The sequence below is a fragment of the Aythya ferina genome (genome assembly GCF_964211825.1).
Source record: "Aythya ferina genome assembly, chromosome: W".
Lineage (NCBI taxonomy): Eukaryota > Metazoa > Chordata > Aves > Anseriformes > Anatidae > Aythya > Aythya ferina.
The window spans coordinates 2,961,481-2,985,211 of record NC_140313.1 but is presented as its reverse complement, the minus strand read 5'-3'; the positions used below and the strand labels follow the sequence as shown (position 1 = coordinate 2,985,211).

The following is a 23,731-nucleotide window of genomic DNA, read 5'->3' as shown; positions in this document are numbered from 1 at the left end:
TCGTCCCCTGTGCTGTGGGGTCCCACCCACGGGATACAGTCCTTGATGAACTGATCCGGCGTGGGCTTCCCACAGGCAGCAGCTCTTCCAGAACTGCTCCAGATATGGGTCCGTACCACGGGGTCCATCCCTCAGAAGAAAACTGCTCCAACCTGGCTCCCCTACGGGCAGCAGCTCCTGCCAGGTCACCTGCTCCTGCGTGGGCTCCTCTCCACGGGCTACAGGTCCGGCCCGGAATCTGCTCCGGCAGGGGTCTTCCACAGGCGGCAGCCTCTGTCGGTGCAGGGCCACCGTGGTCTCCTCCACGGAACCCTGCTCCACCGTGGTACTCCATGGGCTGCAGGGGGACATCCTGCTTCACCATGGTCCTCACCACAGGCCGCAGGGGACTTCTGCTCCGGCGCCTGGAGCACCTCTCCCCCTCCTTCTCCACTGACCTTGGCGCCTGCAAGGCTGTTCCTCACTCCTCTCGCTCTCCCAGCTGCTGTGTGGCGCAGCGTTTTTTTTTTTTCCCTGTCTTAAATATGCTCTCACAGAGGCGCAAAACAACATCGCTTATTGGCTCGGCTCTGGTCAGCACTGGGGCCCTTACCAAACATGGGGCAGCTTCTAGATCTTTCTCACAGAAACCACCCCTATGGCTCCCTGCTACCAAAACCTTGCCACATAAACCCACTACAGCAAGCACCAGCAGAGAGCAGGAAGCTCTGAGGACAGCCGTGTTGGCTGCACGCTTTGTTTAGCTCTTTGAGAGACAAAATGACCAGAAGAAATCAAACCCTGAATGGAAGTGGCAGAGCAAGCAGCTACACAGCATGAACACAGCATGTTGCAGCAGAGCTTTGCTTAGCGTGTTCACTGCATCTTTAGAGGTATATCATAGGTGTGACATACCTCCAGCATGACGTTACCTGAGATACTTCTAACACCCTTGAGACAGACTGTGCAGTATTGATTCCTCTCTCTGAAGCTTCAAAAAAAATGGGGGAACAATACAAGCCTATGAGAGCAGCCAGCTTGTTTCCAAAAGGTTTTAAAGCCTTGCATAAGCTCTAGTAGCATAAGAAACATATTGCAAATGAGGGCAGCATTATTTTAAGCAAACGAAACAAGGAGTTGTAAAACATGTCTTTCCAGGACTGCCAACACTGGCCAAGTTGCCTTTTTTCACTGTCTTCATTAAGAGTGCAATAGCTAAGAAATTAACATCTTCAATGAGCATGAAGTGTTACAGATCCACTCGCAAGATCTAAAGAGAGAGAAGGAAGTCTGCTGTACACATCCAGGAAGAAGCTCACAAATTCTATCTTCAAGCTAAAACATGGTCCTAGGAGAGTCCTAAAAGGGCTTGGATTTCCAGGAAAAACTAACAGAGCACTAAGAAAACTAAAACAAATAAACTGTCAGGTCAGATAGCATCTTGTAGTTAAAACAGCAGGCAGAAATAACAAACTACTTGTAAGGACCTTGCATCAGCTCCTGGACGCTGGAAATTAATTTAGCAGGTGCATTTAAAAACTTGAACAAGAGGACACTAGCAAGCAACAATACTTGTGTTTAGTTCAAAGGCTAAATTAAATTCATACCCCTCCACACACGAGATGTGGATCCAAAGAGCTTCTGATAAGAAACCATTGCCAAGAGTTTGGCTGCATAAACTGACACTGAAAGTGAGTAGCTCTCCCTCAGGACACAGAATTGGAGGGGGGGAAAAAAAAGTTCAGCAATCTTCCAGTACACAGCAAGAGGTACATTTAGTTCTGCTGAACATGAAAACAAAATTTTAGTACTGAAGAACTGAATCTGCAGTTCCCTAAGTAAGAAGGGCTGGATTAATGCTATCTGTACATTACTGCACTTAAAGCCATCGAAAAACTTGGAGGCATTAAGAAATGAATAAAGGTATCCAGGAAACAGCACACATATCTAAATGCTTGGGATCAGCTTCAGTTTTCTGACCCAAGAATCGTGCAGACAAAGAACCAAAGGTGTTAAGAAATTACATGGCAGCTACACAGGCAAGTGATGTTGTTTCTCCTACAGACAAGTGTAAGGACTTTGACAGAGTCTTCCTGGAGCAGCTGAGAACATTACCATCACCATTTGCCCTTGTTGCATCTCTCCTGGGCATTCCTCATGTGATAACTGAAATGAAAGAGCAAAATACGTGCCCCTCAACCACACTCAGACAACATCTATACAGCAGGGAAGAAGAGTCTGAATTAAAAATACTAACCTAGAAAGCCTAAAGCACAGGTTGTGATCCTCTGGTAAACTTCAGCGAGGGGCCAAGACAGTGTGAGAAACTAAGTTGTATTTTTGCAATAGAGAACTAATTTTCTGTATTCCAAGGTAGTTGCATAGTCATAACAAGGAGAAATGCTAAGTAGATAAGTGGACAGTAGCTCCAAATAATATGGAGGAAGCTTGAGAAAAACAGGATGAGCAGTATGCGAACAGTAAAACAAAGATTACAGGTTCTCAAAGCATAAGAAAGGAGAAATTAAAGGGTTGAAGAAAAAAATTGTACACATATGGTATAGAGGAGCATCGAGTAGCTTGTGAACCTGTAGTACTCAGCCAATGAGGAAACAGGAGGAGAGGTGTTGGGTAATAGGGAATAAAAGGTTATGATTTGTTTACTAAAATGCACTCCTAATTGGCAGGACACCCGCCATTGCAATTGCGAATAAAATAGCTTCACAGAAGGTCCTGTCTGAAGAAAGTTATTGAGATTTTTTCCTCACAGCAGACAGCTAACCAAAGTAATTTTTAAAGCTCCCCAATGAGTTTTCTGTCAGAGAAACTTCAGCTTCTTTAGATCACCCTCCCCAACTCCTCCCTTGTGTCAGCTCCCTCACACACTTTTCTTCTCCCTCGCTTCTTTCATTGACTCAACAAAGAGACAAGCTGAACACAAAACATAGCTTTAGAATTGCTTGGGGATTAAAAGGAAATTCAAAACTTGTCCCTAGACAGAGCGCTGGAGTGAGGACATAATCCTCTTCACAGCAAATGGGCAAACTTGTACATAAAGCACAAGACATGAGTAAAATTGAAGCAAACATGTACTAGCCCTAAAGCTCCCCAAAAAGGGGTTCCCAGATCTCATCCTTAGTCCCCTTTTCTTTCAGGGAAGCAGCCCAACAGACCCATTTAATACTGGGAAAGGGAGGGGGCCACTTTAACAGCTTTTAACATCTCAATGTCTTTTTGCGTCAGAGCACCCCTTGTTCAGCACACGGTAATGCCCAAAGGCTACATGTTACAGCAGACTATATGAAGAGAGAGCAGAAGATAATTACTGATGAGCAATTATTCTGAAAACAAGCACTAATCTCCAAAAATCCACACGAACTAGGAAACTACAATGTTCCTGCAAGTCTGTGGTAAATATATAGTGGAAAAGTCACTGACTCAAATCGATTTATGGTGGATAGTTGGCTGAATATGAGGCAGCAGTGTGCTCAGGTGGACAAGAAGGCCAACGGCATCCTGGCTTGCATAAGAAGCAGTGTGGCCAGCAGGGCTAGGGAGGTGATCGTCCCCCTGTACTCAGCTCTGGTGAGGCCGCACCTCGAGTACTGTGTTCAGTTTTGGGCCCCTCGCTACAAGAAGGACATCGAGGTGCTTGAGCGGGTGCAGAGAAGGGCGACGAAGCTGGTGAGGGGCCTGGAGAACAAGTCCTACGAGGAGCGGCTGAGGGAGCTGGGCTTGTTCAGCCTGGAGAAGAGGAGGCTCAGGGGCGACCTTATCGCTCTCTATAGGTACCTCAAGGGAGGCTGTAGCGAGGTGGGGGTTGGCCTGTTCTCCCACGTGCCTGGTGACAGGACGAGGGGGAATGGGCTTAAGTTGAGCCAGGGGAGTTTTAGGTTAGATGTTAGGAAGAACTTCTTCACTGAAAGGGTTGTGAGGCATTGGAACAGGCTGCCCAGGGAAGTGGTGGAGTCACCATCCCTGGAGGTCTTCAAAAGACGTTTAGATGTAGAGCTTAGGGATATGGTTTAGTGGGGACTGTTAGTGTTAGGTCAGAGGTTGGACTCGATGATCTTGAGGTCTCTTCCAACCTAGAAATTCTGTGATTCTGTGATTCCAGCTTCAGCAATAAAAGTGAAAACAATCGCACCTTCTGGAGGCTGGTGGGCCTTTTAAATCAATGTCCTCATGAACCTTCTTTTGAGACAAACCCATCAGTAATTTCTTACAATCCTGACCCTGGAGCATCCATGTTACAGACTGAACTGCCTTCCCCAAGTAGGTATTATAAATCCATAATGCATTTTATCCGTTAAAGCAAATGGCTGACATTTCTGATGACTGAGGCCACATACTGGAACAGCACAGAGAAACCAAGCAGTGAGTTCATCCCCAAGCCTGAGATGCCAAGTTCCTAAATGCTGTGCCAGGCAGGTACGCACATAATAACAAGAATCTCTTCAGAAACAACGCTCTGGTGGCTCTTGCAATGAGACAGGGAACAAGATAAAGGATGGTGATTCCTAGGTCTTAGACAGCACAATTGTACGTTAACGACCCAAAGATAAGGGAACAGAAGACTGTAGGAGTAGACAATGGAACCAGCAAGAACTGGCTTGACTGCTGAAGTCTGTCAAAGACAGGAAGGGTCAGGAATTTAGAAGGCTTCTGGCCTTCATCAAAAGACCACCAGAGTACGCCAGAGGACCACCCAAGTACTCCATGGGAATAGGGGCGGGAACCTACATTGATGATTCTTCGGAGACCTGATGAATATGCAAGAGACTTACAGGAAATGAAATGAATATGCATTTGTCCCACTAATATAAGCACACTGCTAGTAACCCTTGGTGGGTGGGTGGGTGTATGCATGTGTGTGTGTTCGGCACAATCCCACACACACACCTGGCGCCGTAATAAAGAATATCTGATTAATAACTTTGGTTATTGAGTTTTCACTGCATCAGCAGTGCTAAAGCTCAGCTCAGCAAGATGGTTGCCAACAACACCACACCCAAAATTGCAGCTAAGATACAACTCTTGTCCAGTTGCAGAGTAACTTCTGTTGATTCCTACGTGGTGGTGACAACTTTGCAGAAGTGGACCTTCTTTTAAAGGCACAATTCAGCTCAGCCAGCTGCAAAATGGGAATTTTAGCCTATCACTTCCATCAGAAGCTCTACCACGGTCACTGAATTCTTAGCATGTCTTGGTAGGACCAAGCAGGTCTGAACTTCAGGAGTTGCAAAAGAAAAGGACAAGGTAAACAACAGGCACTAAAGGGATGAGGGGTGCCTCTGGGAGGGTAAGCAGGTCATTGAGGCATTGCCAGATTTGTGAAATTCTCTTCAGGTGCTATTTTTAACACTTCTCTGAGCCCAACGCACGTGGGACAGGAGTGGGGTGACTGCTGTCACTCAGCTCAGTGCTGAGGAGCGTGAAAGCCGATCTCGGGCCTGGAAGCAAAGCCAGGCCAAGGGGAAGGAGCCGCCAGCATGGGGCACCCCGCCTCGGCGCGGCCACAATATGTCTGCCTCCCCAACGCCTGATCCCTCACCGGCCAGGGGGCCAGTGGGCCAAGGCTGCGCCGGGCCAAGTGGCCCCGGGCCTGGGGGAAGGCCCCAGCCTCAGCACCCCGCCGAATGACTCGACACTTCCCGGCTGGGGGGGGGGAGGAAGGCGCGCGCGGGAGCCCCCTGCGGGCACACGCCCGGCCGGGAGCACGCGGGGAGCGGCCCCCCCCTCTCCCACCCAGTCCCACCTCCTCGGGGCCTGCATGACACAGCGGGATCGGGCAGCGGGGGCCCCGCCGCCGGGCCCCTCCGGCCGGGCACGGCGACATCACCGAGCCCCGGAGGGGAAGGCAGGGGAGGGGGAGGCTGAGCCCGTCACCTCAGGCCTAGGCCGCGGCCCGCACTTACTCGGATCCCGAGGCCATGACGCTGAGGGGGAGGGGGCGAGGGGGTCCTCGAAGCGGGGCAGCGGCGGGCGGAGACTACCGCGGCGGCGGCGAGTGGCGGTAGCTCTCAGAGCGCTCGGCGCTGCCTTAGCCTCAGAGCCGACTCATCGGAAAGGGGAGCTCCGCCCCGCGCCGCCTTGCCCGCCTAGCAACAGCGCGCGTTGGCCAATCGGAAATTCCGCCCGGGGGAGGCTCAGCCAATGGGAAAGGGGAAAAAAAAAGGGCGCTCGCCTCCTCTGCCCCGCCCCTCTCCTTTTTCCCCTCCCAATCGACACGAGCCAAGCGCGACGGCCGTCAGCCAATCGTAGTGCTTCCACTTTCATGGCTGATCTACCTGGCAACGCGAGCCGGGCGGCCAATGGTAAAAATCCACCAATAGGAAAATAGAGGTGGAAGACCCGTCCCGTCAACGACCAATAGAAGGCGCGGGAGGCAGCTGACTAACAGCTCGGGCAGCAGCACTGGCGTGCAGAGTGCGCCCGGGCTCCCCAACAGGGAGGGGCTAAGTCAGGTCCAGCCCTTCGCTTGGCCCCACAGGCAGCTTTAGAGTAGGTTTTCCCCCATTTTAAGTTTTTTTTGGGGGGTTCTGTGGAGGGTGAGCTCCCTCCAGTTGCCTCAGAGAATACCAGGCACTGCTGACACTTGTTGCTGGCCAGCCCCCCACCAGCCACACCCTTGGTTTCCTGCAGGTGCTTATGAATAAGTTAATTACCTGGTGCTCTAGGTGCAGAGGAGTTGGACCCCACTGAATTTAAGGTCTTCCAAGAGCACAGTTTCACCCTGCGGTGTAGTCTGCATCAAGGCCATATTCTTGCTTCATCAGCACTGACCTAGTTATTGAGGCGATACGTTTGGGGCTTCTCCGTGTTAGACACCAAAGAGTTGTTTTCAACCCTTTATTTGGGCTTGTGGGAGACAAGACTCACCCAAGACTTAGCACGGACAGGGGACCTTTCTGAGCTCAAAACGAGCTGCATGAAGGACATGGTGAGAGCTTCTTCCCCCCTGCTTGCAGATGTAAAAAAGTGCAGCATTTGGGGCCAGGACCCCCAGGGACACACAGGTCTCAGCCCTGCTGCTTTCCCTGGTCAGTGCACCACCGTGTAATTCAGACCTCAGAGCCCAAACTTCTTTTCTAGGCTCCAAGCCACAGTGACTGAAAAAAGACAACATACACAGCACAGATGAGACCAGTGATCTGACAACCCTTTGCTTTTTGAGGCTGTCTGGCTCCACCACCAGCTCCCTGGAGCAGGGAGTGATGGTGATGAGCTGATACCAGTTTCAAAGGAACAAGGGTATCTCCACACCGGGGCATAGCCCATGGCAGTATCGAGGCCATGGTCTTCATTGCAAATGTTCACTCTGAATTGCTGGAGGAAAGGAGGCACAAAAAACTTGCATAAAAGCTTCAGATCTATTCAGTTTATTAGAAAAGGGAATCTGTTCTGTTTCCATCATTTGGGAAATCCAGCTTTACCCAAGAGCAGTTTTGAGTCCTTAAAGGCCTGATGTCATCCTGGTGCAGGGGGAGTCCAGCAGGTGGTGATGAGGACACTGGCTGGGTTAGCTGAAGGGATCTTGGCTCATGCTCCTGAGGTAATCCTGTATGCTTCTAGCAAGAGATTCCCTCTGCATGAAGGCTGCCTGCTTCACACATGAAACCAGGTACAAAGGGAAGGGCATGAAAAAGAAGGGTGTTGAAGTAATAAGGTCTGTGGCATTCCCTTGGTCCTACTACTAGGAAGTTCACCCCTCCTGATGGAAGACAAGGGGAGAAGCTCCTCTGACACATTCAAGCTGCAGGTAAAAGCCAGCAGGAGCTGAGCTAAACCGTCCCCAGTTTAAAGCACAGGCTGCACTGCTGAAGTTCTCGTCTGTGGCCATTTGACATCCCAAATGCCCTTTCCTGTCCTTCCTGCTGCCCATCTTCCCCCATGGGCCTCTCCAAGTGCTTCCACCAGTGAGCAGCAGCCTCCTGCTTTTGGTTCAGCTTCCACAGGGCTTGCATCAGGTAAGAGCCAGCAGCTGGGTCACCTACAAGACATGTTGGAGGAGGAGAGGTGGTGTGACAGGGGAGGACTTTCCCAGCTGTATCACAGGCTCTAATCAGCCCCAGGGCTGGCAGCCAGGACAGAAGCCAAGGCAGATGACATCAGCCCTGCAGTACAGGCAGCCACTCCTCTGCTTGGGCTGGGGTTTTCCTTGCAAGAAGGTCTGCAGTCCCAGTGCAAGGCTCCGGGAGGGAACCCTGGTCAAGACTGGAACCAGCAGGTTTGGCAGACCCTGCCAAAACTCACATCCCTACTCCCTACAGCGTTGCAGTGCCACTGGAGCACTGAGCAGAAGGGGCTGGTCCGGGTGCCCACAGGTCACCCCTGTAGCAGCACATTCCATGCCTTAGCTGTGCCCAAGATTTTCGACTTTCAAACTGTCTCAGGGTACTGGTTGTGGGCAGGGTTCTGATGCATTCATCCAGCAATAGTTTTGGTCTGTTTCTCTACCAGTAAGCTGATCAGGCTCCAGAGAAGCACCTCAAGTACCTAACACTGCTAGTAGCTCTACAGTAGTCCTTGGTATTTAAATAAACATGACATAAATCATGAGACCTTCCTGCTAGAGATAGCAAAGCAGTCCAGGGGAAAAAAAAGTGAGAATCCCTTCTGTTCCTCCCCCCAAAAAAGCCTCTCACCTGGTGAGACCTGCAAGCTGCACTGGAAATCCAGCAAGGCCTCCTTGTGCTTCCTCAGCTCCAGGAACTGCGTATCTCGCCCAGTGATAAAAAGCAACCTGATCTTCTGGAGAACCTCCGCTTCTGGCAGGAGGTTCCCTGTCATGGAAAAAAAAATGCACACACCTGTGGACAGCACCCTCCAGACATTGCCCCCACATCTTATGTTAGTGGTAAAACAGGCCACACATTTACTTGAGCTGTTCATCTGCCAGCTCCCTGGCTCCACAAACATCCCGTGACAGACCTCAGCTTCAGGCTGTCAGGATCGAAAAGGCAAGGAGGCAGCAGAGGGAACTAGCAAAGAACACCAAGAGCTCAGTACATTATATGCTTACAGCTTAACAACAACCTCAGCAGGCAGCAACCTGGCCTTTAGCTGCTTATTTGCAAAAACTGGTGCAAATCTATCCCCTACAATCCCATATTGAGAAGCTTTCCAGTTCAAAACCACTTAATTGTCACCTAGCAGGGAAGGAGGCATGTTGAGGGATTTCTTGAAACAGCAAAAATCCCATGGCTTGCTGTAGCTGAGCAAACCAAGCTACCAGGGCAACTATGAGAAGTTCCCATGACAGTGTTCCCACATCGCCCAATTGAGGAATTCAGAAAAATATTGTTACCAGTAGCTGGCTTCAAGGACAAGGTCTACGTGACTGCTAATCACAAGGGGGTTGTTTTCTTGCAGTTGTTTGTCTGAGTGCTTTTGACCAATAATCTTGTGTGAAACACTGTCCGTCCCTGTTAAGTTCACTATAAAAGTTAGGCTATTCGGGCAATAAATGGAGCATGATCTGACTCTACTGGTGTCTGTCGTGCTTTCGGCCGTGCTTCCAGCAACATATGGCGCCCGAACAGGGACAGACCCGAACAGGCTGAGACCCACACAGGCAGAGGGATCGCAGTGGCGCCGGGACATCGGAGCAGCGCGGGAGACCCGAGGCACGCGGCAAGCCTACCACCGCACGGAGAGAGCACTGACTGACGCTGCAGGGCTACGGCCAACTACGAGAGACAAGGACAGACCTGGCGGACGCCGGAACACCTGAGAGACGCTGAAAAACTCTACACACCGACCTGAACAACGGAGCCGCGCAGGGACGCGGGAAAAGGAACCGCGGGGGGACGCGGGAAAAGGAATCGCGGAGGGACGCGGGAAACGGAGCCGCGGAAAACGCGGGAAATTGAAGTAATCGCGGTGCGATGCGGGACATCCGAGATCGAGTTGCTATGGGAGACCAGAGGCGTCAGTGGACAACGGCAGCCGACCCTCACCCTGTGGCGAGTCGGCACAGAGCAGAGGGGCGGACATCAGGACCCTGCAGCCTGTCTGACGTAACCATGGAGGCAGCAGCAGCTGTGCTGAGCTGTGCTGCTTCTCTCTGGCATTCTTTTTATAAGAGGTTTATCTTGCAATGCAAAAAAGACTATTCGTCCCCAGATCGGTGTTATAACCATTATAATGACGACTTAGCTCTATTGCGGGGCAGAAGTGCAGAGACTGTGGGAATAGAAATGTTGTTTTTGCAGAGTTACATTGTTTAGAAGGAGGGAATGTGGTACTGAGATATGCTTACAGTGATAAGAAAGTTTAGCAGGCGACCTTGTAAAATGCAGACAATCAGACTCCTTAGGACAATTAGGTGAAAATCACGGTGTCAAGTCAAGTCAGATAAGTGAAGAAACATTACCACTTCAAGCAGTAAAAATGTCAAAAGAAATTTGAAATTTAACAGGCCGGCGACTGAAGGCCATGCATTGTTTGTGAAGCATCAGATAGATTGTGAACCTGGATTACCCACTCAGTGGGGAAACAGGGGAGGGTCCTGCCATCAAAAGGTATATAAACTGTGTTTTGGAACTAGTAGATGCGCTCTCTCCTGCTTGTGGGGCGCCCGCCATTGCAATCGCGAATAAATTACTACTTCACTGAGATCCTTGCCTGAGCCTAAGTTATTGGCTACGGAGTGTTTCTCACAGAGACACAGATTACACTGCCAAATGACCACCGGCAGGCTCTTTCACAATCCGTTTCTAAGGTTGCAGCCGGCACTGCCTGCAGCCGTATAGCAGACGTTACACTCTCTTTCCTAACTAGTAATCATGTGTCTCATCCATTTGTGGTGAATGGTCAGTGGCAAAAAGAAAAGGGGGAGAGTAAGGGGCGACAAAGACAGAAACGGTACCAGGAGGATGCCACTGACACTAACAGCACGGGTAATAGGAGTAGTATAAGTGACACAGGTGCGGGTCAGCGGCGGGCGCTGCCGCGCTGCGGGGCGCTCTGCCTGCTGCTCGCCCTCGCCGGCCTGTGCACTGCTGCCGACGGTGCTAGAGCAAAATGTGAAGACTGCTCAGATGGCAGTGATGAGAGTGCTTGTGTGAAGAAGACGTGTGCTGAATCTGACTTTGTGTGCAACAGTGGTCAGTGTGTGCCAAACAGATGGCCGTGTGATGGGAATCCGGACTGTGAAGATGGGTCTGATGAGAGTGCTGAGCTGTGTCATATGAGAACAGTGTCCTGGAAATGTGATGGTGAAAAAGACTGTGACAGTGGAGAAGATGAAGAGAATTGTGGCAATGTGACTTGTAGTGCAGCAGAGTTCACATGCAGTAGTGGGCAATGTATTTCCAAAAGCTTTGTCTGCAATGGTCAAGGTGACTGCTCCGACCACTCGGATGAATCTTTGGAGCAGTGTGGCCGCCAGCCTGCACCTCTGGTGAAGTGTTATGTGAGTGAGGTGCAGTGCGGCTCAGGTGAATGTATCTACAAGAAGTGGTGATGTGACAGAGATCCTGATTGCAAGGATGGAAGAGATGAAATTAACTGCCCTTCTCGGACCTGCAGGCCAGACCAGTTCAGATGTGAAGATGGGAACTGTGTCCATGGGAGTAGGCAGTGCAGTGGTGTGAGAGACTGTCTGGATAGCACTGATGAAGCAAACTGTAACAATGTTATTCAGTGCTCTGGACCTGGCAAATTCAAGTGCAGAAGTGGAGAATGCATAGATATCAATAAAGTGTGTAACCAGCAGAGAGACTGCAAGGACTGGGGTGATGAGCCCCTGAAGGAATGCAACAAAAATGAATGTGACTGTCCAGCTGGGTTTGAGTTTGTAGACAAGAGAAACTGTGGAGATATTGATGAATGCCAAAATCCTGGTATCTGTAGTCAAATCTGTATCAACCTGAAAGGTGGCTACGAATGTGAATGTAGCCGTGGATATCAGATGATTCCTGCTACAGGAACCTGGAAAGGGCCATACAGGTATAGAAATACAAGTAACACCCGTGTTTACAGTGACGCTGCTAAGCAGGGTTTAGGGGCTTATAGCATGGAGACAAGGGGTAACAACTACAGCGTTTGGAACAATTGTACAGCTTTGGCCTTACCTCCCGATGTTTTTCTGATTTGTGGGGATAGGGCCTGGCAAGGTATCCCTGCAAATGCTATCAGATGTCCATGTTACTTAGATAAACTCATTGTATTTGCTCCTAGCTTGTTACAGTTGTGTGAGATCACCAGACATAAATGGGCATTGCTTGCACCGGATTGCAATGATAATGTTGAGTTGCAGCTAGAGCGGCATTGGCAATTTTAGTGCCTGGAGTGGCACCTCCGGCCGCACGTAACAACTTAGAAAAATTGGTATGCTGGGCCGAGAGGCAAGCCTATGCCACGACAGAGATACTTGAGGAGATGTTACCAGATCAAAATAGTCTGCGACATCTGCTTTTACAGGATCAAGCTGCTATTGACTACTTGCTTTTGGCTCAAAGGAATGGGTGTAAGGATGTCCTGGTTTCAGTTAGCACAGAATTAATTTTCTTCCTAGTAGCTGGTGGAATGCTGTGTTTTGGCTTAGAATGAGAAGAGTGCTGATAACACCCCGATGCTTTAATTGTTGCAGAGCAGTGCTTATACTAAGCCAAGGACATCTCAGCCTTTGCTCTGTCCTGCCAACGGGCAGGCTGGGGGGTGCAGTAAGAGCTGGGAGGGGACAGACCCAGGACAGGTGACCCAAACTAGCCAAAGGGGTATTCCATACCATCTGACGTCATGCTAAACAATATATAGGGGTGGCTAGCCGGGGGGAGGGGGCCGGACTGCTCGGGGTTAGGCTGGGCATCGGTCAGCGGGTGGTGAGCAATTGCATTGTGCATCACTTGTTTGTACATACTATTATTACTTTCGTATTATCACCATTGTATCATCATTATTATTATTGTTATTATTATTTTGTTATTTTTTTTTTTCCTGTCTTATTAAACTGTCTTTATCTCAACTCACGGGCTTCACTTTCCATTTCTCTCCCCCGTCCCAGAGAGGGAGGGGGGAGGGTGAGCGAACGGCTGCGTGGTGTTTAGCTGCCGGTCGGGTTAAACCACGACAAAGGACTTTAAGGGAATGTACTGTTTAAACCTTTCTGATCATAATGAATCAATTCACAAATCCATTACTTTCCTGAAAGAGCACATGAGAAAGATTCAATATGGTATCAATCCTTTCAATCAATGGTTCACTGATTTGTTAGAAACAATGCATAGATGGTTACTGGGATTAGTCAAAGAGGGATTAAGGATTCTGTTTGCTGTGGTGTCAATCATCATTGCATGTGGTATTGTGATAAATGTGGTTAAAGGGTTACTTGCAAAAATGTTATATTGGGCGTGGTTTGCTCAAAAAAAAGAAAAAAAAAACAAAGGGGGAATTGTTGAGGGATTTTTTGAAACAGCAAAAATCCCATGGCTTGCTGTAGCTGAGCAAACCAAGCTACCAGGGCAACTATGAGAAGTTCCGATGACAGTGTTCCCACATCGCCCAATTGAGGAATTCAGGAAAATATTGTTACCAGTAGCTGGCTTCAAAAACAAGGTCTATGTGACTGCTAATCACAAGGGGGTTGTTTTCTTGCAGGTGGGGTTGTTTTCTTGAAGTTGTTTGTCTGAGTGCTTTTGACCAATAATCTTGTGTGAAACACTGTCTGCCCCTGTTAAGTTCACTATAAAAGTTAGGCTATTCGGGCAATAAGATGGAGCATGATCTGACTCTACTGGTGTCTGTCGTGCTTTCGGCCATGCTTCCAGCAACAGAGGCAGAGCTGAGGGCAAACCCTGCCCCAACCCAACCAGCCCGTCCCTTCAGAGGCCCAACATGGCAGAGCTCAGCACACTAGGACAAGTGCCTCCTGCCAGAGGTGACAGTGGGACCGCAGCCCCACTCCTTTCCCCACCACTGCCAAGCACACAGCTGTGGACAGCCTCAGCTGTCAGTTTAGCACCAGGCCCACAAAGTGGGAATCACAAGAGCTCACTGAGACATCTGCAGGTGGGAGGACAGATGAACTTCAGTGCCATGCCTGGGCTGGGAAGTCAGCTGTGTTGTAAATGAAGTCTCAACTCAATCTGAATTTACTAATATTTATAAAAGGAAAATTTATAAAAGGCATAAAAGGCAAGTAAACAGCGCTGGGTGTGCGGGGAGTCTACACTGCACGAACACACACACACGAACATCAAACATTCAAATTATATAGAACATTGCTTTTACATACTAAACCCGAGTATGCCTATACACATCTACAATCAGGAAAGGTAACAAACAATCCTTTAAGTTCCATGACTTAACAGTCTCCATTTTCCATTCCTTTTGAACAATATGTCTTGCTTTAAGTTGTCAAGCAACTCGGTCTTCAGGCCTTATGTATCCCATTCTTCCCAGATCGAAGAAAAGCATATCCATCTCCTTTTCAAGGCCAATAGGCCTGGGTCAAAAGGCACGTCCAGGTCACCAGGGGGCGTAACAGCAAAAGCCTTCGATGGCTGTAGCAGCAGAGGGGCCCATGGCGTAGCAGTCGGATCAGTAAAGGAGCCCACAGCTCCCTCACTGTCTGGCAAACCACACGTTTCTGACTGTGGCCCCACAGGGCTCTTATAAGGCCTCAGAGACTGCTCGCCAGGTGCCGAGCAATCCCACTGCAACCTTGTCATTTTTAGTTGCAGAGTCCCACACCTTGATATCAATTTGGTCCCATATTTCAGGCTCATAAACTGTCCAATTGTTACTAAGGGGAATAAGCTGTAAGGTTACCAGAACAGTCTGTTCCTAAGGACGTATGATTCCCCATAATGCGCAACTGCTTACCAGCGAGGGGCAGTTGTGTGCGTAGGTCCGCTTCTCTCAGCTTGAGCTTCTCTCCAGTTCCAGTGCGCCTATTTCCAGCAACTTTCTGTGCGAGCTTCTTTGAGCGGTTTGCTGAGTTTGGCCAAATTCTTTTGATTCCTACGTGGTGGTGACAACTTTGCAGAAGTGGACCTTCTTTTAAAGGCACAATTCAGCTCAGCCAGCTGCAAAATGGGAATTTTAGCCTATCACTTCCATCAGAAGCTCTACCACGGTCACTGAATTCTTAGCATGTCTTGGTAGGACCAAGCAGGTCTGAACTTCAGGAGTTGCAAAAGAAAAGGACAAGGTAAACAACAGGCACTAAAGGGATGAGGGGTGCCTCTGGGAGGGTAAGCAGGTCATTGAGGCATTGCCAGATTTGTGAAATTCTCTTCAGGTGCTATTTTTAACACTTCTCTGAGCCCAAAGCACGTGGGACAGGAGTGGGGTGACTGCTGTCACTCAGCTCAGTGCTGAGGAGCGTGAAAGCCGATCTCGGGCCTGGAAGCAAAGCCAGGCCAAGGGGAAGGAGCCGCCAGCATGGGGCACCCCGCCTCGGCGCGGCCACAATATGTCTGCCTCCCCAACGCCTGATCCCTCACCGGCCAGGGGGCCAGTGGGCCAAGGCTGCGCCGGGCCAAGTGGCCCCGGGCCTGGGGGAAGGCCCCAGCCTCAGCACCCCGCCGAATGACTCGACACTTCCCGGCTGGGGGGGGGGAGGAAGGCGCGCGCGGGAGCCCCCTGCGGGCACACGCCCGGCCGGGAGCACGCGGGGAGCGGCCCCCCCCTCTCCCACCCAGTCCCACCTCCTCGGGGCCTGCATGACACAGCGGGATCGGGCAGCGGGGGCCCCGCCGCCGGGCCCCTCCGGCCGGGCACGGCGACATCACCGAGCCCCGGAGGGGAAGGCAGGGGAGGGGGAGGCTGAGCCCGTCACCTCAGGCCTAGGCCGCGGCCCGCACTTACTCGGATCCCGAGGCCATGACGCTGAGGGGGAGGGGGCGAGGGGGTCCTCGAAGCGGGGCAGCGGCGGGCGGAGACTACCGCGGCGGCGGCGAGTGGCGGCTTGCTGAGATTGGCCAAACCTATCTTCTTGAGGCAATCAATGTGCCTGTTCCCGTCCTGGTCCCTGTTCTGCTAGCCTGTCTCTATTCATTCCTTCTTTCTACTTTTTTTCTTGATGACATAACTTCATTATATTGATATTGTATAAACTCACTTTAGGATAGAATAAATCTTGTAGTTAAAAATGTAATGAGAACAAAATATATGACATCTTCTTATCTGTCGACCTTCTGTTGAAGCATCTTGTTAAGTGAAACATCCCGTTATCTGTCAACCTTCAGTTAGGCTGAAACTTGAGCTAACTTGAGCCAATTCGGCATTCCTGCGGCCTGGGAAACAACTGATTCAGCCAACTTGGCATTCTTTAGCAAAAGGTGAAAAGTACATCATGAGGAAGACCTATGGTCTTCCTCCCAAAGACCACCGCCCACGTCCCAAAGACCCCTGCCCACAATTCTTGGGAGGCTTTGCACAAGCGCAAGGACTGATAAGCTAATTAGCATACGAAGCGAGAGTAGGCGGGTTTAGGTATCGAATATGTATAGGCGTTAATAGAATATTCATTGTTTTGCTGTATAAATATGAGATAGTTTGTCACTTTGAACATGCACGTTATGCGGAAGGATCCCTCGTGCATCCAGCGCTGACAATAAAGGATACTTCGTCACTTAGAAATTTCGGCTTTGATCTTTGAATCAATCTGGTGACCCAGATGGGACACCCCCTCTCTGCCAGACTGCAGGACCCGCTGGGAATAGGACTCCCTAGGGTACCCCCGGGATTTCTCGGGGGGACTCCTTGACTCAACGGATCACTGCGGAGGCAGACAAGGATCCCATCTCTGTAAGTGACAGTATTCTTTATTTTGGTTTTGGTTTGTTTGTTTGGTAGACCGGTCATTTGAAACTGCCCATAAGTCGGAAGATAAAAGTTCTGCAGGGTGGTGTATACTTTTGTGGCTAGCACCTTAAGTATATGTTTGATTTTGTTGGCATTTAATTGCCGTTTGGAACCTGGCAAGTTTGCTAATAAGGTTCATTTGTTAGTGTTACTTATTTCTGTTTTCTGACTTATTGCATGTGGAATTTGACTCTGATTATTGCTATTGTGATTTTGGCTATATTCTTGGTAATAATAGTAGGTTCTTGGCGTTGCTATAGAAAGATACCTGCGTGCTGCATTTTGTAAGTGATAAGTGTATTCTGAAAGTGTGAACTGGGAAAATGGGAGGAAGGCAAACTGGTGGGATTTTAAAGAAAAGCCCTTTAGGATGTGTTTTGAGTCATTGGAAGGATATTGGAGGATCTGCTGGTGGAAGTGTGAACAGGAAAACATTGATAAAATATTGTAATCAATGGTGGCCGCTTTATAAGCTGGACTGTGGAGAAAAGTGGCCTTTTAATGGAACTTTAAACTATAATACTTTGCTACAGTTAATGTTGTTCCTACGGAGAGAAGGAAAATGGGATGAGGTAATGTACGCTGATATGTTTTTCACTCTGAGGAATCACCCAGAGTGGCAAAAAGAGCGCGGAATTAACCTAGCACCACAAGATCCCTTAATATTGGCAATGGAAAAAGGCATGAGGAAGGATGGTGCTGGGAAAATGAAGAGGTGTTCTTCGGCATGTAGTATTGGACAGAGATGTTTAAAATTAAACGAACCAGAGGAAAGAATGGAGGATTTTGTTTCGCCTCTACCTCCTGTAGATGGCGGTGTAGGTAAGGAAACAGGAGCTGAAGGAACGAGAGATGATTTAGATCAAAAGGAATTTACTCAGATAACTGCTCGTACAAGGAGCAAAGTGGGGCCAGTAATTCAAGCCCCTTTGCGGCAAGCCATGGGAACTAACGGGCCTGCCAGAATAAAGGTGCCCTTTACAACAAATGATTTAGATTCCTGGAAGGAAGCAGTAAAAGGGTACCGAGATGATCCAGAGGCAGTGGCTAAAAGATTTAAGCTAATTGTGAAGAACTTAGATCCAGATTGGAAGGATATAGATATAATGCTGGCTGTGTTATCCAAGACAGAAAAACAACTAGGAATTAAAACTGCTCGGACACAAGTACAGATTCAAATAGTAACGGGAGCTCTACCAGGCACGGTGGAAGTTCACGTGCCCAGAACGGACCCTGATTGGGACTATAATGATGACAATGATTATCGATTGTTAAAAAGATACCAGGAATGTATAAGAATTGCTTTGGAAAATGCGATACCAAAATCAGTTAATTGGTCAAGATTATCTACAATAAAACAGGGACAATCTGAGACACCCACAGAATTTCTTGACCGTTTAAGGACAGCCATGCAAAAATACACCACCTTAGATCCCTCATCTGAGGAGGGTAAACTACAGCTGGTCTCATTATTCCTAGGACAGTCTGCCGAGGATATAAGGTGGAAACTTCAGAAAATGAAGGGACCAGATATAAGAGATTTGGAAAGGTTGGTGGAAGAGGCTTGGAGAGTATTTAGAAACCGGGAAGGGGACGAAAGGCAGAAATTAGGACAAACTATTGCCGCACCAACCGTAGCTGCATTGAGGAAACAAGAAGAACCCTTTCAAGTTAGGGGTAGGGGAGCTGGAAGACGGGGAGGACCTCAACAGCCCTTAAGATCAGATCAGTGTGCCTATTGTAAGGAAATGGGTCATTGGAAAGGGCAATGTCCGAAGCTGAGAGGGGCTCGACCTGTAATAGCTAACATTTCTCCTGACAAATGAAGTAGACCGGGGGAATTCACCCTAGCGGATCCACTGGTTAAAATTCAGCTAGGGAAATTAGAACAGGAGATGGAATTTTTAATAAATACGAGAGCTTCTTATTCAGTGCTGAAACAGAAACTAATACCAGAAGATAAAGACTTTGTGACTGTGATAGGAGCCACTGGCCAACAAGAAAAAGCCTTTTTCTTAAAACCATTGAAATATAAATTGGGAAAAAAACATGCACGTTAGGCGGAAGGATCCCCTGTGCATCCAGCGCTGACAATAAAGGATACTTCGTCACTAAGAAATTTCGGCTTCGTTCTTCAAATCAATATCATGTTGCCTTTTTCATCTTGAGGACAGGCTCCCCTCTTCTACCCTTCTCCCCACAGCAGTCCTTTTCAAAACAACTTTTCATTGGTCAAACAACTTTGCATATAACAACAACAGCAAACACCCAGCAACTTCCATGCCTTAATGGCTGGAGAACAAGAAACTGGAGACTGCATGGAGTCTCCTGAATCACCCTTCTTTGTTCCCTCTAAACTCTTTTATATTCCTGATGGCCTTGTCAGTCTAATGTTATCTCAACCACGGGATTTTCCAACCCCCATGGCCACACTCCCAAATCTCCCCCTTCTTTATTAATATCAACCATTTTCTCGACACAAATTACCACTCCATATATAACAATCCCTCCTCTTCTTCTGAATATCATTAATTCGTGTCTTGGCTTCAAATTTGGCCAAGGCCAATTGAACCACAAGAGAATGCCTTCGCAATATTCTCTGAATGGTTTATAAACAAGTTTTCAGCAATTGTTGGAATCCCATATCTAGAATATTTCACCCAACTTATTGTTCCACAGGATGTATAATAATTGTCACTAGCAGCATCACATACATCAAATTCGATTGATAAGGGCTTACTGTGTGAATCCCTGGCTGTGCCTGTGTCTAGAGGTGTCTTGCAAGTGGTTAACCCACCCACGAATTCTTAGCTTCAGAACTTATTGCAAGAAGAACGGCCGAAAACATGACAGACGCTAGTATGGTCAGATCATGCTCCATTTTATTACCCGAATAGCCTAACTTTTATAGTGAACTAAACAGTGGCAGATAGTGTCTCACACAAGATTATTGGTCAAAAGCACTCAGACAAACAGCTACAAGAAAACAACCCCACCTGCAAGAGAACAACCCCCTTGTGATTAGCAGTCACATAGACCTTGTCCTTGAAGCCAGCTGCTGGCAACAATATTTTTCTAAATTCCTCAATTGGGCGATGTGGGAACACTGTCATGGGAACTTCTCATAGTCATCCTGGTAGCTTGGTTTGCTCAGCTTGATTTTGTATAAACTCACTTTAGGATAGAATAAAACTTGTGGTTAAAAGTTAGCGAGAACAAAGTAAACGACATCTTGTTATCTGTTGACCTTCTGTTATGTTGAAGCATCTTGTTATTTGAAAACATCCCGTTATCTGTTAACCCTCAGTCAGGCTGAGACTTGAGATAACTTGAGTCAACTGTCCGTTAGGTCTTGTTAACTGAGACATCCTGTTATCTGCCGACCCTCAGTTAAACCGAAAGCCAACTCAGCATTTTTACAGCTTGGAAAACAACTGATTAGGCAAAAGGTGAAAAGTGCATCACGAAGAAGACCTACGGCCTTCCTCCCAAAGACCACTGCCCACATCCCGAAGACCTCGGCCCACAATTCTTGGAAGGCTTTGCACAAGCGCAAGGACTGATAAGCTAATTAGCATACGAAGCGAGAGCAGGCGGGGTTAGGTAATGAATATGTATAGGCGCTAATAGAATATTCATTGTTTCGCTGTATAAATACGAGATAGTTTGTCACTTCGAACATGCACGATAGGCGGAAAGATCCCCCGTGCATCCAGCGCTGCAATAAAGAATATACCACTTAAGGAAATTTTGGCTTTGATCTTTAAATCAAGCTGCAGCAAGCCATGGGATCTTTGCTGTTTCAAAAATCCCTCAACAAGAACTAAATTCCTTCTCAGTTACACCCCTACACATAGTCACACAACTGAATCCACCCAACCGAACGGTATCTTCGTTCAGGTCTTCGCGCGCAGAATTACGGGTCACAAAATAAGAGCTCTTGGTTCTTTACTTGCCTGTTATGTTCGAAATCTTGTTGGACTCTAGCACCGCTATCGGCAAGGGCCACTATGTGGGGCGCCTCCCTTTACCGGTCACAGATCCAAAGTCCAAGACGATCACGTAGGGATCACCAATTTGTTATAAATGAAGTCTCAACGCAATCTGAATTTAGTAATATTTATACTTATAAAAGGTCTAAAAAATATAAATGGTATAAAAGGCAAGTAAACAGCGCTGGGTGTGTGGGGAGTCTACACTGCACGAACACACACACACGAACATCAAACATTCTAAATATATAGAACATTGCTTTTACATACTAAACCCGAGTATGCCTATACAATCAGAAAAAGTAACAAACAATCCTTTAAGTTCTATGACTTAAGAGAATCAATTTTCCATTCCTTTTCTTGATTACAAACAAGTCTCCATTTTCCATTCCTTTTGAACAATATGTCTCGCTTTAAGTTGTCAAGCAACACGGTGTAGTGGGTTTACGTGGCAAGGTTTTGGTAGCAGGGGGCTATAGGGGTGGTTTCTGTGAGAAAGATCTAGAAGCTGCCCCTTGTTTGGGAAGGGCCCCATTGTTTTCCAGATCTGAGCCAATTAGCGATGTTGTTTTGCGCCTCTGTGAGAGCATATTTAAGACAGGGAAAAAAACGCTGCGCCAGACAGCAGCCGAGAGTGAGAGAACAGCCTTGCAGGTGCCAAGGTCAGTGTAGAGGGAGGAGGAGAGGTGCTCCAGGCGCCGGAGCAGAAGTCCCCTGCGGCCTGTGGTGAGGACCATGGTGAAGCAGGATGTCCCCCTGCAGCCCATAGAGTACCACGGTGGAGCAGGGTTCCATGCTGCAGCCCGTGGAGGAGACCATGGTGGAGCAGGTGGCCCTGCACCGACAGAGGCTGCCGCCTGTGGAAGACCCCTGCCGGAGCAGATTCCGGGCTGGACCTGTAGCCCGTGGAGAGGAGCCCACGCAGGAGCAGGTGACCTGGCAGGAGCTGCTGCCCATAGGGGAGCCAGGTTGGAGCAGTTTTCTCCTGAGGGATGGACCCCGTGGTACTGACCCATATCTGGAGCAGTTCTGGAAGAGCTGCTGCCTGTGGGAAGCCCACGCCGGATCAGTTCATCAAGGACTGCATCCCGTGGGTGGGACCCCACAGCACAGGGGACGAGAGTGACCGAGAAGGAGCGGCAGAGAAGAAGCGCTGTAGACTGACCATAACCCCCATTCCCCCGTTCCCCTGAGCCGCTCGGGGGGAGGAGGTGGAAGAGGGTGGATGGGGGGGAAGGTGCTTTTGGTTTGCTTTTTCCTTTGTTTTCTCACTTCTCTCGCTTGTTAGTAATAGGCAATAAATCTTACTATCTCCTTATGCCGAGTCTGTTTTGCCCGTTACAATAATTATTGTGTGATTTTCTCATCCTTATCTCAACCCTTGAGCCCCTTTTCACATATTTTCTCCCCATTCCTCTTTGAGGAGGGGGAGTGAGAGAGCGGCTGTGGTGGAGCTCAGCTGCCCACTCGAGCGGAACCACAACACACGGTCTTCAGGCCTTATGTATCCCGTTCTTCCCAGATCGAAGAAAAGCATATCCATCTCCTTTTCAAGGCCTGTGGTGAGCAGCTGAGAGTGGAGTCCCCTCCGAGCAAAATACTCAGGGTACACCTAGGGGGGGCCGCTCTGCAGCTGATCCTACAGCCGAAGAGAGTGTCTCCTGCCTGGCACACCAAAATGACTCACAGAAAGCTGACTCCACAATCAGTAAGATTGTGTTATATATGGATTGGTAATTCTTGTCGAGAAAATGGTTGATATTAATAAAGAAGGGGGAGATTTGGGAATGTGGCCATGGGGGTTGGAAAACCCCGTGGTTGAGATAACATTAGACTGACAAGGCCATCAGGAATATAAAAGAGTTTAGAGGGAACAAAGAAGGGTGATTCAGGAGACTCCATGCAGTCTCCAGTTTCTTGTTCTCCAGCCATTAAGGCATGGATGTTTCTGGGTGTTTGCTGTTGTTGTTACATTCAAAGTTGTTTGACCAATGAAAAGTTGTTTTGAAAAGGACTGCTGTGGAGAGAAGGGTATAAGAGGGGAGCCTGCCCTCAAGATAAAAAAAAAAGGCAGCATGATGAAGTTACATCAGTAAAGAAGCAGGAAAAAGAAGTGAAGAGGAACAGGCTGGCAGAAGGGAGACCAGGACGGGAACAGGCACTTTGATTGCCTCATGAAAATAGGTTCGGCCAAACTCAGCAAACTGCTCAGAGAAGCTCGTACAGAAAGTCGCTGGAAATGGGCGCACTGGAGCTGGAGAGAAGCTCAAGCTGAGAGAAGCGGACCCGCGCACACAACTGCCCCTCGCTGGTAAGCAGTTGCACGTTATGGGGAATCATACGTCCTTAGGAACAAAGACTGTCCTGGTAGCCTTACAGCTTATTCTCCTTCTTAACAATCAGACAGTTTATGAGCCTGAAATATGGAACCAAACTGATGTCAAGGTGCGGGACTCTGCAACTAAAAATGACAAGGTAGCGGTGGGATTGCTCGGCACCTGGCAAGCAGTCTCTGAGGCCTTAAAGAGCCCTGTGGGGCCACAGTCAGAAACGTGTGGCTTGCCAGACAGTGAGGGAGCTGCGGGCTCATTTACTGATCTGACTGCTACACCATCGGCCCCCCCGCCACTGCTGCCATTGAAGGCTTTTGCAAGAAAAGGAACGGAAAATTGAGACTGTTAAGTTATGGAACTTAAAGGATTATTTGTTACCTATCCTGATTGTATGTATGTATAGGCATACTCGGGTTATTATGTAAAGCAATGTTCTGTATACATGTATTTAGAATGTTTGATGTGTGTGTGTGGGTGTTGGTAGAGCGTAGACTCCCCACACACCCAGCGCTGTTTACTTGCCTTTTATACCTTTTATTGCTTTTATACCTTTTAGAAATATTTGGTTTATAAATATTACAAAATTCACATTTTGTTGAGACCTCATTT

The 23,731-nt window shown here is 48.5% G+C and overlaps 1 protein-coding gene and 3 long non-coding RNA genes across 4 annotated transcripts in view; 1 reads left to right on the top strand and 3 right to left on the bottom strand.

The window, feature by feature from the left end:
- LOC311426271 (transitional endoplasmic reticulum ATPase-like) overlaps positions 1-6,059 on the bottom strand; it is a 40,194-nt gene extending 34,135 nt beyond the window's left edge. Inside the window, exon 1 of the mRNA XM_084502512.1 lies at positions 5,898-6,059. Coding sequence (XP_084358638.1) covers positions 5,898-5,914 — 17 coding nt within the window. The 5' untranslated portion in view covers positions 5,915-6,059. The remainder of the gene's footprint in view (positions 1-5,897) is intronic.
- LOC311426422 overlaps positions 1-22,132 on the top strand; it is a 566,016-nt gene extending 543,884 nt beyond the window's left edge. Inside the window, exon 2 of the long non-coding RNA XR_014686738.1 lies at positions 21,619-22,132. This is a non-coding gene — a long non-coding RNA (uncharacterized lncRNA). The remainder of the gene's footprint in view (positions 1-21,618) is intronic.
- On the bottom strand, positions 7,346-9,977 carry LOC311426397. The gene is made up of 3 exons (XR_014686706.1): positions 9,744-9,977; positions 8,628-8,765; positions 7,346-7,972 (listed from the first exon to the last, which is right to left on the bottom strand). It is a non-coding gene; the product is annotated as an uncharacterized lncRNA (long non-coding RNA).
- On the bottom strand, positions 14,074-15,891 carry LOC311426412. The gene is made up of 2 exons (XR_014686727.1): positions 15,799-15,891; positions 14,074-15,110 (listed from the first exon to the last, which is right to left on the bottom strand). It is a non-coding gene; the product is annotated as an uncharacterized lncRNA (long non-coding RNA).
- Positions 22,133-23,731: the final 1,599 nt, after the last annotated feature.